The 14,863-nt window shown below is 43.8% G+C and overlaps 1 protein-coding gene across 4 annotated transcripts in view; it reads right to left on the reverse strand.

Annotated features, from left to right (window-relative positions):
- Positions 1-14,863, reverse strand: part of CEP135 (centrosomal protein 135) — a 307,612-nt gene that overhangs the window by 31,820 nt on the left and 260,929 nt on the right. For all 4 annotated transcript variants that reach the window (XM_033944786.1, XM_033944776.1, XM_033944765.1 and 1 more), the window contains exons 22-23: positions 12,591-12,800; positions 4,560-4,762 (exon numbers count right to left, since the gene is read on the reverse strand). In XM_033944786.1, coding sequence (XP_033800677.1) covers positions 4,560-4,762; positions 12,591-12,800 — 413 coding nt within the window. The remainder of the gene's footprint in view (positions 1-4,559; positions 4,763-12,590; positions 12,801-14,863) is intronic.

Below are 14,863 nucleotides of genomic sequence, written 5' to 3' on the forward strand. Positions count from 1 at the left end.
ACCTCAGTAACAACTATAGAAAAAGAGACAAATATAGTACAAAATATAGACAGCAGATATATTCTCAAAACTGACACATTTTGATCACTAAATTGAAAATAAAATCATTTTTCCTATCTTTATTGTCTGGTGATTTCTTTTTTCCTTCCTCAGGCCCAACAATTGTCCCTTCCTCCCTCCCTCCTGCTCCCCTCACTGCCTTCCAGCCTCTGTCCTCTTCTGCCCCCCCCCCCTCCCAAGCCTACCTGCCTGCTGGATTTAATTACCTCCCACTGCTGCTCCTGTGAGGACATGTCACTGAAGCAGCAGTGGGGGGGCGGGAGGGGAGTGTGTGTGTCAAATTCTAGGCTCAGCAGCGCGGCACCTGGAATGGCCAGGCAGGTGTAGCGATTGCACCCCGCCTGCCCAGAAGCCTTATCCCCGACGTTAATTCTGACGTCGGCGAGAAGGTCTCACTGACATCAGAATTGACATCGGGGGTAAGACTTCTGGGCCGGTGGTGTGCAATCGCTGCACCCGCCTGGCCTTTCCCTTCTACCAGCAGCGGCGGCCTTTCTACCAGCAGCGCATGGCCTTTACCTTCTTCTACCAGTGGCGGTGGGCGAGGGGTGGGTGGTAGTCCTGTAAGGTAACGAGGGGGAAGGGGGGGGGATTTTGGTATTCGCTTCATAGGATGCACCCTTTTTTCCACCCACTTTTTTGGGAGGAAAAAGTGCATCTTATGGAGCGAAAAATACGGTATGACATATGTTTTAATGATTTTTATTGAAGAAATTCCTGCACCCTGTATATTCCTCTGCAGTTTCATTTTGGTTTTTTGCTTTGCAGTTTTTGGTGCTTTCTTTCGTTTTGTATTTAGATTTTAGTAAAGTCTTTGACAGTGTTCCACACAGACGTCTAATAAATAAACTGAGTGCCCTTGGGATGGGTCCCAAAGTGATGGGCTGGGATAAGAACTGGTTGAGTGGAAGGCAACAGAGAGTAGTAATCAATGGAGATTGCTCATGTTACCAGTGGTGTGCCTCAAGGTTCTGTTCTTTGGCCTGTTTTTTTTAATAAACGATATTGCTGAAGGGTTGTCGGGTAAGATTTGCCTCTTTGCGGATGATACCAAAATCTGCAATAGAGTAGACACACTGGATGGTGTGAATAACATGAAGAAAAACCTGGCGAAGCTTGAAGAATGGTCTGAAATTTGGCAGCTAAAATTTAATGCTAAGAAATGCAAGGTCATGCATTTGGGCTGCAAAAACCCGAGGGAACGGTACAGTTTAGGGGGTAAAGAACTAATGTGCATGACAGAAGAATGGGACTTGGGTGTGATTGTGATGATTTTAAGGTGGCCAAACAGGTTCAAAAGGTGACGCTGAAAGCTAGAAGGATGCTAGGATGCATAGGGAGAGGTATGGCCAGTAGGAAAAAGGAGGTATTGATGCTCCTGTATAAGACTTTGGTGAGACCTCATTTAAAATATTGTATACAATTCTGGAGGCCGCACCTTCAAAAAGATATAAAAAGGATGGAGTCGGTCCAGGGGTAGGCTACTAAAATGGTGTGGTCTTCATCATAAGGCGTATGGGGACAGACAAAGATCTCAATCTGTATACTTTGGAGGAAAGGCAGGAGAGGGGAGATATGATAGAGATGCTTAAATACCTATGTAATGTAAACTCGCATGAGTCGAGTCTCTTTCATTTGAAAGGAAAACTGCAATGAGAGGGCATAGGATGAAGTTAAGAGGTGATTGGCTCTGGAGTAATCTAAGGAAATACTTTTTTTACAGAAAGGGTGGTAGATGCATGGAACAGTCTTCCAGAAGAGGTGGTGGAGACGGCATATAAAATCCTAATAAAACTAGACTGTGTCTGAATTCAAAAGGGTCTGGGATAGGCATGTGGGATCTCTCGGAGAGAGAAAGAGATAATGGTTATTGCGGATGGGCAGACTAGATGGGCCATTTGGCCTTTATCTGCCATCATGTTTCTATTTGTAAAGCACTCGAGAAGAGAGCCAAATATGGATCTCAACAACGGAGAAGGTGAATCCAGAAAGGGGAAGTCATGAGGTAAAGGATGTCGAACACTCAGGGATGGGTTATTCCAAATTATACTTTATTGGAGAACAGCACGGAATCAAACAAAAGGACTCCTTTGGAATAACTCATCGCTGAGTGTTCGACATCCTTTGCCTCATGGCTTCCCCTTTCTAGGTATTATTTGTACAATAAGTCTTGTTTTTATTGTTGAAATTTTAATTGTGAATGTAACTTGTAGCTCACACAGAACTATATGATGTTGTGAGTAAGAAATTTTTAAATAAATAAATGACCCTAAAGATATCACTTAGAGCATCAGCTGCAAAATCCACTCCTGACAGAAGAAGCTGTAGCACAAGCTCGGCACTGTTGCATTCAAGAGGCCATAGCCTGGTATGGCAGGCATGGCACAGAAAGGATGCTGCAGTGGACCCTTTGACTCCCAAAGCCCAGAAAGCCTCTTGAAGACACATCCACTTGGCAATCCTGTATATCCTGTAACACCCACTTCACCCTCACATGGAAGGAAGGTTACTAATGAATATGCCTTGGGCTGAGCAGAACTGGTGACACTCCAGTGCAAGAGGATACAGCTGAGCCATAGCTTTTGCCACTGTAAGGAACCTCTCTAGAGCATAACAATGTTCATGTTAGGATGCCATGGTTGAAGACTGAGCTCTCACTCCATCTATGAAAGAAGAGGAGCCAAGAGGGCTCTGCGGGGAAGTCAAGTTTAACTCCTGAAGTGCATCAGAGATGAGGTCCAAGAGAGCCGAGGGTTTAATAAGCACAGAACCCTGGGATATTCCAAGAATCGAGTTAACATAGGCTCCAAAGCATCTGACTGTGACCCAGTATCCCTTGACAGGAAGGGTGCGTCCTGAGGCCACAACAGTATAGGAAGAGATCCATTATCATATGAACTCCTTCTGAAAGGTGTCCTAGTCCTTGGCTAGATGCAGACAGGAAGGGAGATGCACCTGGGAGCTCCAGCCCCTTCACGCGTTGTCCGAAGTGCTGCCAAACTTTTCTATGGAAGGACAGATTTCCTAAAAGGTTTTCCACCTTATAGTGACATATTCTAGAAAAAATGTACTAGGCAGCGCTGAACCTCCAATGGATTACTCCAGCTTGCATCTTCTGGACTCCTTGGCTTCTGTGCTCCTCCATGCAGGACAACTGCTGTTCCTGGGATCAGAAAGAAAAATGTCTCAAACCAATGGGCTTCCCACCCGTAACTTGGTCCTAGGGTGCAAAGGGGATGCTTCTGCCCGCTTTCACATGCTGCGCAGTATGTGGCACAAGGTCGCTCCTTCAGCAAGCAACTGGCACAATCCTGGCTTGAATTAGGGATATAGGAGCCTGAGGACTCCATCCCTACCAGTTTTGAGGCAAAACGAGGTGTTTTGAAGATCCTAGAGAACTCTAAAAAAGAGATCGGAAAAAATCAAGATGGCCACTGGCAGCATTTTGGCACAAAAAAATGCTTAAATATGGCAAAATCCCCCCTCCTAATAGGCTGTAACAGCCTTACTCACTGTGACCTGTGCTGCAGCTTGCCTCGGCTCCAAAGGTAGCTGAACCAGGGAGAAGAAATCACTGCCTCAGAGAAACATCCTTTCAGTGCTGAATCTTCAGACTGCCAGTGCCTTAACCCCCGTGGACCGGGAACACACAAACAGCAAGGGAGAAGGCGAAACGCAGCTGGCACCCTGTGAAATACTGCTGAGCCTCCTACGGAGGCCTAACAGCCTGCGCTCGAACCCCTGCAAGCAGTAGGTGAGCAAGCTACATAGGAACGGTCCCAAACTTCAAATACGCTTCTGCAGGCTGGCTGATCACAGTCTACTTCTCCACACAGGTAGAGCTGAACCGTCAAACAGGGAAGCTCTTAGCACCAAAAACTGACCCCTGCCCCCAAAAAAAGACTAAAATAAAGAAACGAGAAGAGCAGAACAGAAACACTCCTTCAGGCATGTGTGCAGAAGGAAAGAACTGTAAGGGGTAGCAGAGCCCTCTGTGAAGTAGGAGGGACACAGAAAAAAAATCCAGAGTGGATTCCTTCTGCAAAGCACTGGGCTATAGGGAAATTACCCGCTTGTCCAGAATGACACACCTATTGCACTAGAACAAGTATCTGTAAAATTCATACAAACATGTTTTAAAACAGTGAATATTAGAAACCCAAAGCTACTCTGTTTCTGGATATTCTCCTCTTTTTATACACATTTTTTCATTCTTAGGATTAACTAGTGAAAGCATCAATAGCAGCTATACCAAAAACCTATGGCTAAAGATGAATTATACTTAAAAACTAAAACCAGCTATTATTTCAGATTCAGAAGTTGTATAGTGAAAGCACAGGGAACAATACAATTGTTGAAACTATTGTGAATATTAGTGGAAACATTTATAAATGGTTAGGACAGAAGAGGTACAGTAAAATGAAAATTACAATAAGCACTTTATGAAGTCTTCACTGCTAAAATCACAATAATGATCAAAAGAATAATACATAACTCACAGTTTACTCTCTGAAAGTGTTAGTTTGTCTTTTAGAAGTTGAATTTCTGAATCCTTCTCATGGGATGTTAAATGACTCTGAAATTCTTTCTCCCGATTAGCAGCCAACAGGGTTTCAAGGTTTTTAATGGTAAGTCGTTCACTAGATAATTGCTTCTTCAAGAGCTCCAATTCTGATTTTACATCACTAAGTTCAGTCACAATCTGCAGAAAAAAATTATGATTAAGATAGTAAATTAATGGAGGACAAAATAAAGATTCAAATAATGAGACAAACAAAGCAACTCGATCTTTTGAGCAGTCTAGGTAATATTGCAAACTTAATTAATTAGCTACATGTGAGTTGCTCATTCTATTGGTCACATTTTTACTGCTCCATTTAAGGACTGATTTTGGTTCCATACACGTCTAAAATTACATTAGTGATTTCAAAATGTAATCAGCACACTCTCCCCCATCCTAACTCTCCCCCAACCTAACCCAACCTATCCAAATATCAGGGGAATAGGGAGACTGGTGAAGAGAATTCTACAGGCCACTGTTTTTGCCCAATAATTGAAGCTCAATTGAAACCAATGTTGGGCAGATCTGTACTGTGCCCTGATACCTCCACCACACCCACTGCAGAATGACCAAGAGGAGGAGACAACAAACGGAGAGAAAAGTTGGTGTATCTACCTCCCTTCAACTCTGTGCGGCCACACTGAAACTGGCAACATGAGCCATCATTCATAATTATACTTTCTAACAAACAGAATGTTGAAAAGAATCGCATTAAAGCAGGGATCTCAAAGTCCCTCCTTGAGGGCTGCAATCCAGTTGGGTTTTCAGGATTTCCCCAATAAATATGCATGAGATCTTCGTGCATGCACTGCTTTCAATGCATATTCATTGGGGAAATCCTGAAAACCCAACTGGATTGCGGCCCTCAAGGAGGGACTTTGAGATCCCTGCATTAAAGGGATTGATGTCTATTTGTCTATAAACAGTAGTTCTCCAAAAAAGGGAGAGAGTCACTAAATTTAACATGGATAAAGAAAATGTGACTATCTCAGATGAGTAAGAAACCTAGAAACACTGGGTAAATAGTTTTGGAGAGCCAAGCCTCCAAATCAAAATTCCTTATTGCTTTAAAGGCAAAATGTTAGAAGCTGCAGAATGTTTCCAGCATTTTGAAACAGAGCAGTATAGGCAGGCAGAAACAATTGATTAAAGCAGCTGACAAAGGAGGCCCCCAGAGTTGCTTTTTAATTAACTAAAGGTACCATATATACTCAAATATAAGTTGAGACCCCCAACACCCCCCAAAAAAAAAGAGGAAAAATGGTTGACTCGAATATAAAATAAGCAGTTTAATATTCACGTGCCCTGCCAGGATCTGCACCCAGTGCCCCCTCCCTCCCTTTCACCCAGCTCTCTTTCTGCCAGGCACTGCACCCAGCCCCCTTCCCTCCCTTCCCTATCAGGCTCTGCACCCAGCCCCCTTCCCCTGTCAGGCTCTCCATCCATCGGTTTGCTGCTGCTGCCGCCATCAGGGAAGAGCCCCCAAGCCACCGCCGCCCCAAGCTCTCCCTGCAGAAGCGTCGCGCTGACCAGCATTCCACTCCCCGACGTCAATTCTGATGTAGGAGAGGAAGTAACCAACCAGGCATTTCTCCCCATTCCATCCAGCCTGAGCCCCATCTCTCCTTGATCCAGCATTTCCCTTCTGTCTGTCAGAATTACCATTCCACCTATTTTCCAGCATCACCCTTCTTTGTGTCCATCTCACCACTTTTTCAGAATCTTCATTTGTCTCTGTCCTTGTCTTTACCCCCATGTTCACCATTTACCCTTTCAATGTCTTTATCTCCCCCCCCTTTTTTTCTGCATTACTTCTATGTCTCCATTTCACCTCCTCTTAATGTCCCCTCTGTATCTCTATCCTTATTCAGTAGTTCCTGCTTACCCTTTCTCTTCGTTGTGTCACTATCTCCATTTTCAGCTTTCCCCCCTTTTCCTTTGTTACTGCACCCTGTAGCCAGAATCTTTCCACCCTTCCTCCATTCCGGCCCAGCCCAGTATGAAATATTTCCTTTTGTTTACCTTCCCTCTCTCTTTCTCTCTCTCTTCTCCTCCCTCACCCACGAGTTGTGCATCTGGCCCTCTCCCTTCCACCTGCATCCAGCCACACACCCTGCCCTGCGGCCCTCTTCAGCAACTCGTCAGCAACGGTGATCAAGACAGGCTGCTGACATCGAGGCCTTCCCTCTGCGAGTCCCGCCATTGTAGAAAAAGGAAGTTGAAACAAGCGGGACTCGCAGAGGGTAGGCGCCGACGTCAGAAGCTTGTGTCGATCGCTGCTGCTGACGAGTTGCCAAAGAGAGCCGTGGAGCAGGTAGAAGGCCGGATGCAGGTAGAAGGGAGAGGACCAGATAGGAAGGCTCTGGAAGAGGTAGAAGCTCTGGAGCATGACACCGACCCCGGCCAGGATGATTTCTTTTTCAGGCTGCTGACGCCACCCCCTCCCCCCCCCCACCGAAATGACAAAAACCAGACTAAAGTGGATGCCTGGCGTCGGCTTCTTTGACGTCGGGAGAGGAAGGCTGATCGGCCCGGTAGATTGGGACGGCAACACGAGTCTATCACGGAGCCCGGGATGGGCCTTCCCGATCTACATATTGGGCACCCCTGCTCAAGTATATTACTCAGGTGTCACACACTATACACCAACTCAAGTAAGTTGCTTCAGTTTTTAAAATATATTCTTGAAGTGTTGTAGAATCAATATTAGTATTAATTTTTAATGTTTAACACCCAGTTAAACATTACTGATTTTACAGGTTTACAAAATAGCAAAGTTACTTACCTATAGAAGGTGTTATCTGAGGATAGCAGGCACATGGAGCCCGGTACAGACATTGCAAAAGTTTACTGTCACTTTATTTTTTTTCTTAATTCTTTATTCATTTTATAATTCACAAGTGTACAGTAAATATCAAACAATTAGAATACAATATCACTTGAAAATCTACCATATCATACAACAAAAAGATATAACCCCCACCCCCTCCCACTTCCATATACAACAAAAAATATACCACATGAATATAATATCTTATCATTCATATATATTATTAATAGAAATCCAATCCCCCCCCAATCCACATGTAAGAATTAAAATTGGGAAAAGTGTAAATTATTATAATTAGAATAATTTAAAAATGGCCCCCACACATCCTTAAATTTATTATAGTAACCTTTTTGAACTGCCAACGCTCTTTCCATTTTAAACACATGACATACTGAATTCCACCAGAAACAATAATTCAACCTTGTATAATCTTTCCAGTTATATGTTATTTGTTGAATTTTTTTTTTTTCACTTGAAAAGTGACAATAAACAAATAAAGTTGTTTACTGTCACTTTTCAAGTGAAAAAAAAATCTCAAACTGCCCATACCATGCACATCTGTTGATGAAGGTTCTGTCTACTTGCCTTAAAAAATACATGACCCTGCCTGGAGACGAAGAGAAGCCCCAGAAACTAGGAAGATGCCAAGCATCTCTTCCTGAACTTGCCAACGCTTGAAGGAGAGTCACTACCATTGCCATTACCTTCATGCACTCAATGAGCAGAGCCCAGATCGCCAGCTGTTCAAGGAATGTGACTTGGATTCCCTGCTGGCGGAAAGCCGCCCCAACTACAATCAATTTGACAAAAGTGCAGGAGCTGTTGTGAGGCCAAGGGGCAGTGCTGCGAACTGGAAATGCTGTGGCAGAACATGGAAATGCAGAAACCTGTGATGCTCCGGGCAGATTGAAATATGGAGGTAAGTCTCTGTGAGATCCAAGGACACTAGAAACTTCCCTGGAGAGACAGCAGCTATCACCATGTACTCCGTTGTCCATTCAGAAAAAAAGGTAATTTGCAAGAAGTGGGGGACCAACTGTAGATCATAAGAACATAAGAATAGCCTTACTGGGTTAGACCAATGGTCCATCAAGCCCAGTAGCCCATTCTCACGGTGGAAAATCCAGGTCACTAGTACCTGGCCAAAACCCAGAGTAGCAACATTCCATCCTATCAATCCAGGTCCAGAAGTGGCTTCCCCATGTCTTTCTCAATAACAGACTAAGGACTTTTCCTCTAGAATGGGTCTCCAATTTGCCGAGCCTTTCTGGCATGAGGAAGTATAAGGAGTATCCGCCTAAGCCCCCATTCGTATTCTGGAACAGGTTCCAGCATCCCGATGACTAAGAAGCATTGCAGATCCAAGACTCTACTGCAGTCAATTTGCTGGAGTCCAGAAACCAAGCCAGAGGCGGGCAAAGGAAGACTAAAAAATTATCTGATGCAAGTCGAGTCCACTCCTGACAAAACTGAGAAGGCAGCCTTTGAGATGAGGAAGCCTACTGTGAGCTGTCTAAACTCAAGGTTAACAAAGTAATGGGGCCAGACAACCTACACCCCAGGGTGCTCAGGGAGTTAAGGGACGTCCTGGCGGAACCACTATCCGCACTCTTCAATCTCTCCCTTAGTATAGGTAGAGTCCCGTTGGACTGGAAAACGGCTAAAGTCGTTCCACTCCACAAAAAAGATTGCAGGACAGAGGCTGAGAACTACAGACCAGTGAGTCTCACATCTATAGTGAGCAAACTAATGGAAACCCTAATCAAACACCAATTAGATAAGATCCTGGATGAAGAGAATCTACGGGATCCCCGTCAACATGGATTTACTAAGGGGAAATCCTGCCAATCCAACTTGATCAGCTTCTTTGACTGGGTGACGGGGAAGCTCGATGTTGGAGAGTCCTTGGACATTGTATACTTGGACTTCAGCAAAGCATTCGATAGTGTCCCACACCGCAGGTTGTTGTGCAAAATGAGTTCTATAGGATTAGGTGAAACTTTGACAAAATAGGTTGGGGACTGGCTTAGTGGTAGGCTTCAGAGGGTGGTGGTGAACGGCACCCCCTCTGTAACGACGGCAGTGATCAGCGGAGTGCCACAGGGCTCGGTCTTAGGCCCGATCCTTTTCAATATCTTTATAAGGGACTTGGCTGAGGGGCTTCGCAGTAAAATAACGTTATTCGCCGATGACGCCAAACTATGTAATATAACAAGCAAGAGCACAACGAACAATATGAAACACGACCTACTCCTATTGGAGCAATGGTCAAGGACCTGGCAACTGAGTTTCAATGGCAAGAAATGCAAAGTCATGCACCTCGGCAGTCAAAATCCATGCGAGACTTACACCCTAAATGGCGAGATCCTAGCAAGGACTGTTGCAGAACGGGACTTAGGGGTGATCATCAGTGAAGACATGAAGACTGCCAATCAAGTGGAGCGGGCTTCATCTAAGGCTAGGCAGATCATAGGATGTATACGTAGGAGTTTCGTCAGCTGTAAGCCTGAAGTCATTATGCCATTGTATAGATCCATGGTGAGGCCCCATCTGGAATATTGCGTGCAATTCTGGAGGCCTCATTACCGCAAGGATGTACTGAGGCTTGAGTCAGTCCAGCGAATGGCCACCCGGATGGTCTCGGGACTCAAGGATCTCCCGTACGAGGAACGGCTGGATAAATTGCGGCTATACTCACTCGAGGAACGCAGAGAGAGGGGAGATATGATCGAGACGTTCAAGTACCTCACGGGCCGTATCGAGGTAGAACAGGATTTCTTTTTTTTCAAAGGTCCGACGGTGACAAGAGGACATCCATGGAAAATCAGGGGGGGAGGGGGAAGTTGCACGGCGACACCAGGAAATACTTTTTCACCGAAAGAGTGGTTGATCGCTGGAATAGACTTCCACTTCAGGTGATCGAGGCAAGCAGCGTGCCTGATTTTAAGAAGAAATGGGATTGTCACGTGGGATCTCTGCACAGAGTTAAATAGGGGAGGGTCATTGGGGTGGGCAGACTAGATGGGCCGCGGCCCTTATCTGCCGTCTTTTTCTATGTTTTTATGTTTTCTATGACCCTTGGCATCCTTGGCGCTTTTTTTTTAAGGCGCAGTCATTGCACAGACCTGAGGATGCCTGGAATTGGAATTGCTATAATGCAGGCATAGCCCTGGGAATGTCTCTAGGAGGAAAAACCTATGTATACCTGACGGCACCTGCAGGAGGAATGAAGAGAACTAAGACACCCTCCCGAAGTCCAGTGAAACTTGTTCACAGGGAGCAATGTAGGGTAGTGTTCGTCAACACCTGAGTAGAAGTCAGCCAGACCTATCCCAACAAGAATCTGTCCTTGAAAAAAATCCGCTGAAGGTGATCCTTGAGGTAACAAGCTCATCCAAAGATGGATCCAAAGAGTCCAGTGCTCAGACACTGTACCAGCAGAGAATGTACTAAGAACTCAAATGAGATCATAAAGGGCACCTGGCATCTAGGCCACACCAACCCACACCAGCGAAGGACAGGCATGCACCTCCACAGAGGACATATTGCGCAGGCCTCCGCCACTCGGCTACCTGAGGATGCTGCTAGAAATGGATTTTTTGTAACATAACATCCACCCTGCGATCCTGAGAGTCCAGAAACCTCATTCCCCCATCACTAGGGAGAACTGTGCGCTGGATAACCATGCCACAGTGGAATCTACCTCAGGCTGTTCAAATCTGCTGAAAATCAGGATCCAGGTGATAAAGCATAGACATAGCTTTAGCAGATCGGAAAGAGCTTTTTGGGATATCACTGTTTTGAAACCAGACCAAGGAGTTTTGGACTGAATGGAAAAAACGGCACAGGAAAAAGGTCCACGACTGAAGCCAGAGAAGTGGAAGGTGGAAAATCCAAATGGAGCTCTTTCAGAACATCATCCATACAGAGGTGGAAAGAAGTCTGCTTAAAATGCGAAAAAGGGTCAGTACCCCAAACCCAAACGCTCAGGGCCGAGATATGATAGAGATGTAAATGCGCATGAGTTGAGTCTCTTTCATTTGAAAGGAAACTCTGCAATGAGAGGGCATAGGATGAAGTTAAGATGTGTTAGGCTCCAGAATAATCTAAGGAAATACTTTTTTACAGAAAAGGTGGTAGATGCAAGTGGTGGTGGAGACAAAGACTTCAAAAGGGCCTGGGATAGGCATGTGGGATATCTCAGAGAGAGAAAGAGATAATGGTTACTCCGGATGGGCAGACTAGATGGGCCATTTGGTCTTTATCTGTCATCATGTTTCTATCATGCAAGTTGAGTGATGACAATTTATGAATATCTGAAACTTACATGGGGAGAGAGGCCAGTATTCAAGGCTGCTGATTATCTTTTTGTAGATATTGAGAAAACAGCCAATGGAAAAATCAAGATAATATTTTCTGGTGAAATTGGGCTGTTCAAAACTGCAAGGAGGAGTGTGGCACAGTGGTTAAAGCTACAACCTGAGCACCCTGAGGTTCGGGGTTCAAACCCACGCTGTTCCTTACAACTCTGGGCAAGTCACCTAATCCCCCCATTTCGCCAGGTACATTAGATAGATTGTCATAGATTGTGTTGGAACAGATAGGGAAAAATACTTGAGTACCTGAATAAATTCATGTAAACCATTCTGAGCTCCCCTGTGAGAATGATATGTAAAAATAAATGAATAAATAAAGATTGCAAGTAAAGGCGACATCAAAGAAAAAAATAAACAAGGCTACACAATGTCAAAAAGAACAGAGACTTAAGAAAAGTCAGCAAACAATACACAGTGAGCAGAAGGTCAACTGGGAAGCAAACTGTAAGGAAAAGTTGATGTCCTGAAATCAAAGAGAATGCACAAAACTATAAGCCATAAATGAATATAACTCTTTAGTCTTGGTGAAGTGAAATGCCCACAAAAGCCTGGTCAGACTTTTCCAGAACTCTCCATGAGGCTAGTTGTTCTGCCCTGGCAGATGTCAACTGCTTAGGCAAGTGGTATATCCTGCTTTCTACTACATCAGATCTAAACCTCAAAAGCAACTACTGATTACAAAATAAAATAAGAATGAATTTTGATTCTAGCTACACTTTTACAAAACAGTTGTGAAATGAATTGCAGATTTTTTGCATCTTACCCTTTCATATTCCATACTTTTGGAAGCCAGCTGTCGTGACAGCAATTCTTTGTTAGAATCAAGTTTAACACAAAGGTCTCTCACAGAACTCAGTTCAGACAATACTGAAGTCTTCTGATTTTGCTCATGTTTCAGCTCCTCCTCAAATCCAGACATAGTTTTAGCCATTGATGAGATTTGTAATTCATAGGCTTGATGAGCATTTATGTGCTAAAAAATAAAAACATAAATAGATACAACTAATGCAACTGTCAAACTCTTTTTAATATCATTAACATTCAGAATAATGGATCCATGACTGGTCATAAAAAAGATCCCATTGCACCAAGACTTTCTGGTGAACTAATCTACAAGAGCTGTTGATACTTTGATTCTTGAAGTTCCCTGAATATTGAGCTACTAAAGCTGTATTACAGTATAAGGGTTCTATTTCACCATTCTAACTTGTCCAGATAGCTATCCAGGAGCTGGCACAAAATACCAGCTGTACCCAGATAACTTCCTGCTCCATCCCATCACATTAATAAGAGTGGTGTCAGTTAATCCCAAGCAATTACTCTGTGAATCATGTGGAGTATCAAGAAATGCAATCAGAGACCAAGAAAATGTGGCAGAAAGATACAGAAATATTTCTCATTGGTTTGGGTGCCCCAGGCTTGATCAACAAGAATTTCCAAACATACCTGCATTGGTTGCCTATACATCTTATGAATGCCAGACGGAAACTCTCTTTGGCATAATGCAAACTTTATAGTGAGCATTAGTAATAAAAATGTGAAAGATTGAGATCATACTTCACATGCTTTAGCTTAGGAGTGAGGTTCATTCCTATCATGATATGACCAAAACTAAGCACAGCAAACACGTTGTTGCTTAAACCATCAAGACTCAATGGTAAGTGCTTAAAGCTGACATCTCACCATTGCTTTATAATCTTTTCATGTCCTTTCTGTCTGATGCTTGCTTGGATTTGGGCGAGACTCATTACTCATATGCCAATAATATTTTTCTTTTGGTATCAATTGATATGACCACTAACTCTGCCCTATACTCAAATAACCAATGGAATATAAGAATTCTGGGAATATAAAAATGGCTGGGAATATAAGATTCTGCTGTTTGCCGACGATGACCTTCTCACATTGGAATTCAAGAGGGCCTGGGATAGGCACGTGGGATCTCTCAGAGAGAGAAAGAGATAATGGTTACTTATGGACCTCTCATAGAAGGTCAATTCCCACAAGATCTTGGAGAGATCATAATCACACCCCTACTGAAAGATCAAAAAGGCCCTATAGACGCTCCTACCAACTACAGACCTATCGCTTCGATCCCATTATATGTCAAACTGATTGAAGGACTTATGGCTCAATACCTCACCAACTACCTATTTGACCATAATATACTTCACTCCTCTCAATCAGGATTTAGATCTCACCACAGCACGGAAACACTACTAGCAACACTACTAGACATAGCCCGACAACACCTCAGTAAAGGACACAGGATCCTAATTATCCAACTGGATCTTTCCGCCGCCTTCGATCTAGTCGATCACACCATATTACTCCAGATACTTGATGCAATCGGGATCTCAGGGGTGGTTTACAATTGGTTCCAAGGATTCCTTAAAACAAGAACGTACAGAGTTAAGACAAACAACACGAAATCTAACTCATGGTCAAATCCATGCGGAGTCCCGCAGGGGTCACCACTATCGCCCATTCTATTCAATCTCTTCATCTCCTCCCTCGGCACCACTCTAGACAACCTAAATGTAACATCATTCAGCTACGCAGATGACATAACTATTCTCCTCCCCTTTGAAATCCAAGATCACACCTCAACAGGACACCTGGAAATAATTCTGGATGAAGTAGAAAAATGGATGACAAACCACAAACTGAAACTAAACTCGGACAAAACCAAATTCCTAATGCTTGAAACGGACAAAAACCCATCCATAACAGACCTAGAAATTAAAGCAACCAAATACCCAATCCAGACCTCACTCAGAATCTTGGGAGTGCTGATAGACAGAAGCTGCACTATGCAGACCCAGATCAACAAAACTACCCAAAAAGCATTCTTCACAATGCGCAACTTAAGAAAAATAAGGAAATTCTTTGACAAAGAACACTACAGGATAATTGTACAATCCCTGGTACTAGGTCTCGTGGACTACTGCAATATCCTTTATCTACCATGCCCCACAAACATGATCAAAAAACTTCAAACCGTTCAGAACACAGCCCTTAGACTAATTTACTCAC

This window comes from Geotrypetes seraphini, chromosome 1, assembly GCF_902459505.1.
Source record: "Geotrypetes seraphini chromosome 1, aGeoSer1.1, whole genome shotgun sequence".
NCBI classification, from domain to species: domain Eukaryota; kingdom Metazoa; phylum Chordata; class Amphibia; order Gymnophiona; family Dermophiidae; genus Geotrypetes; species Geotrypetes seraphini.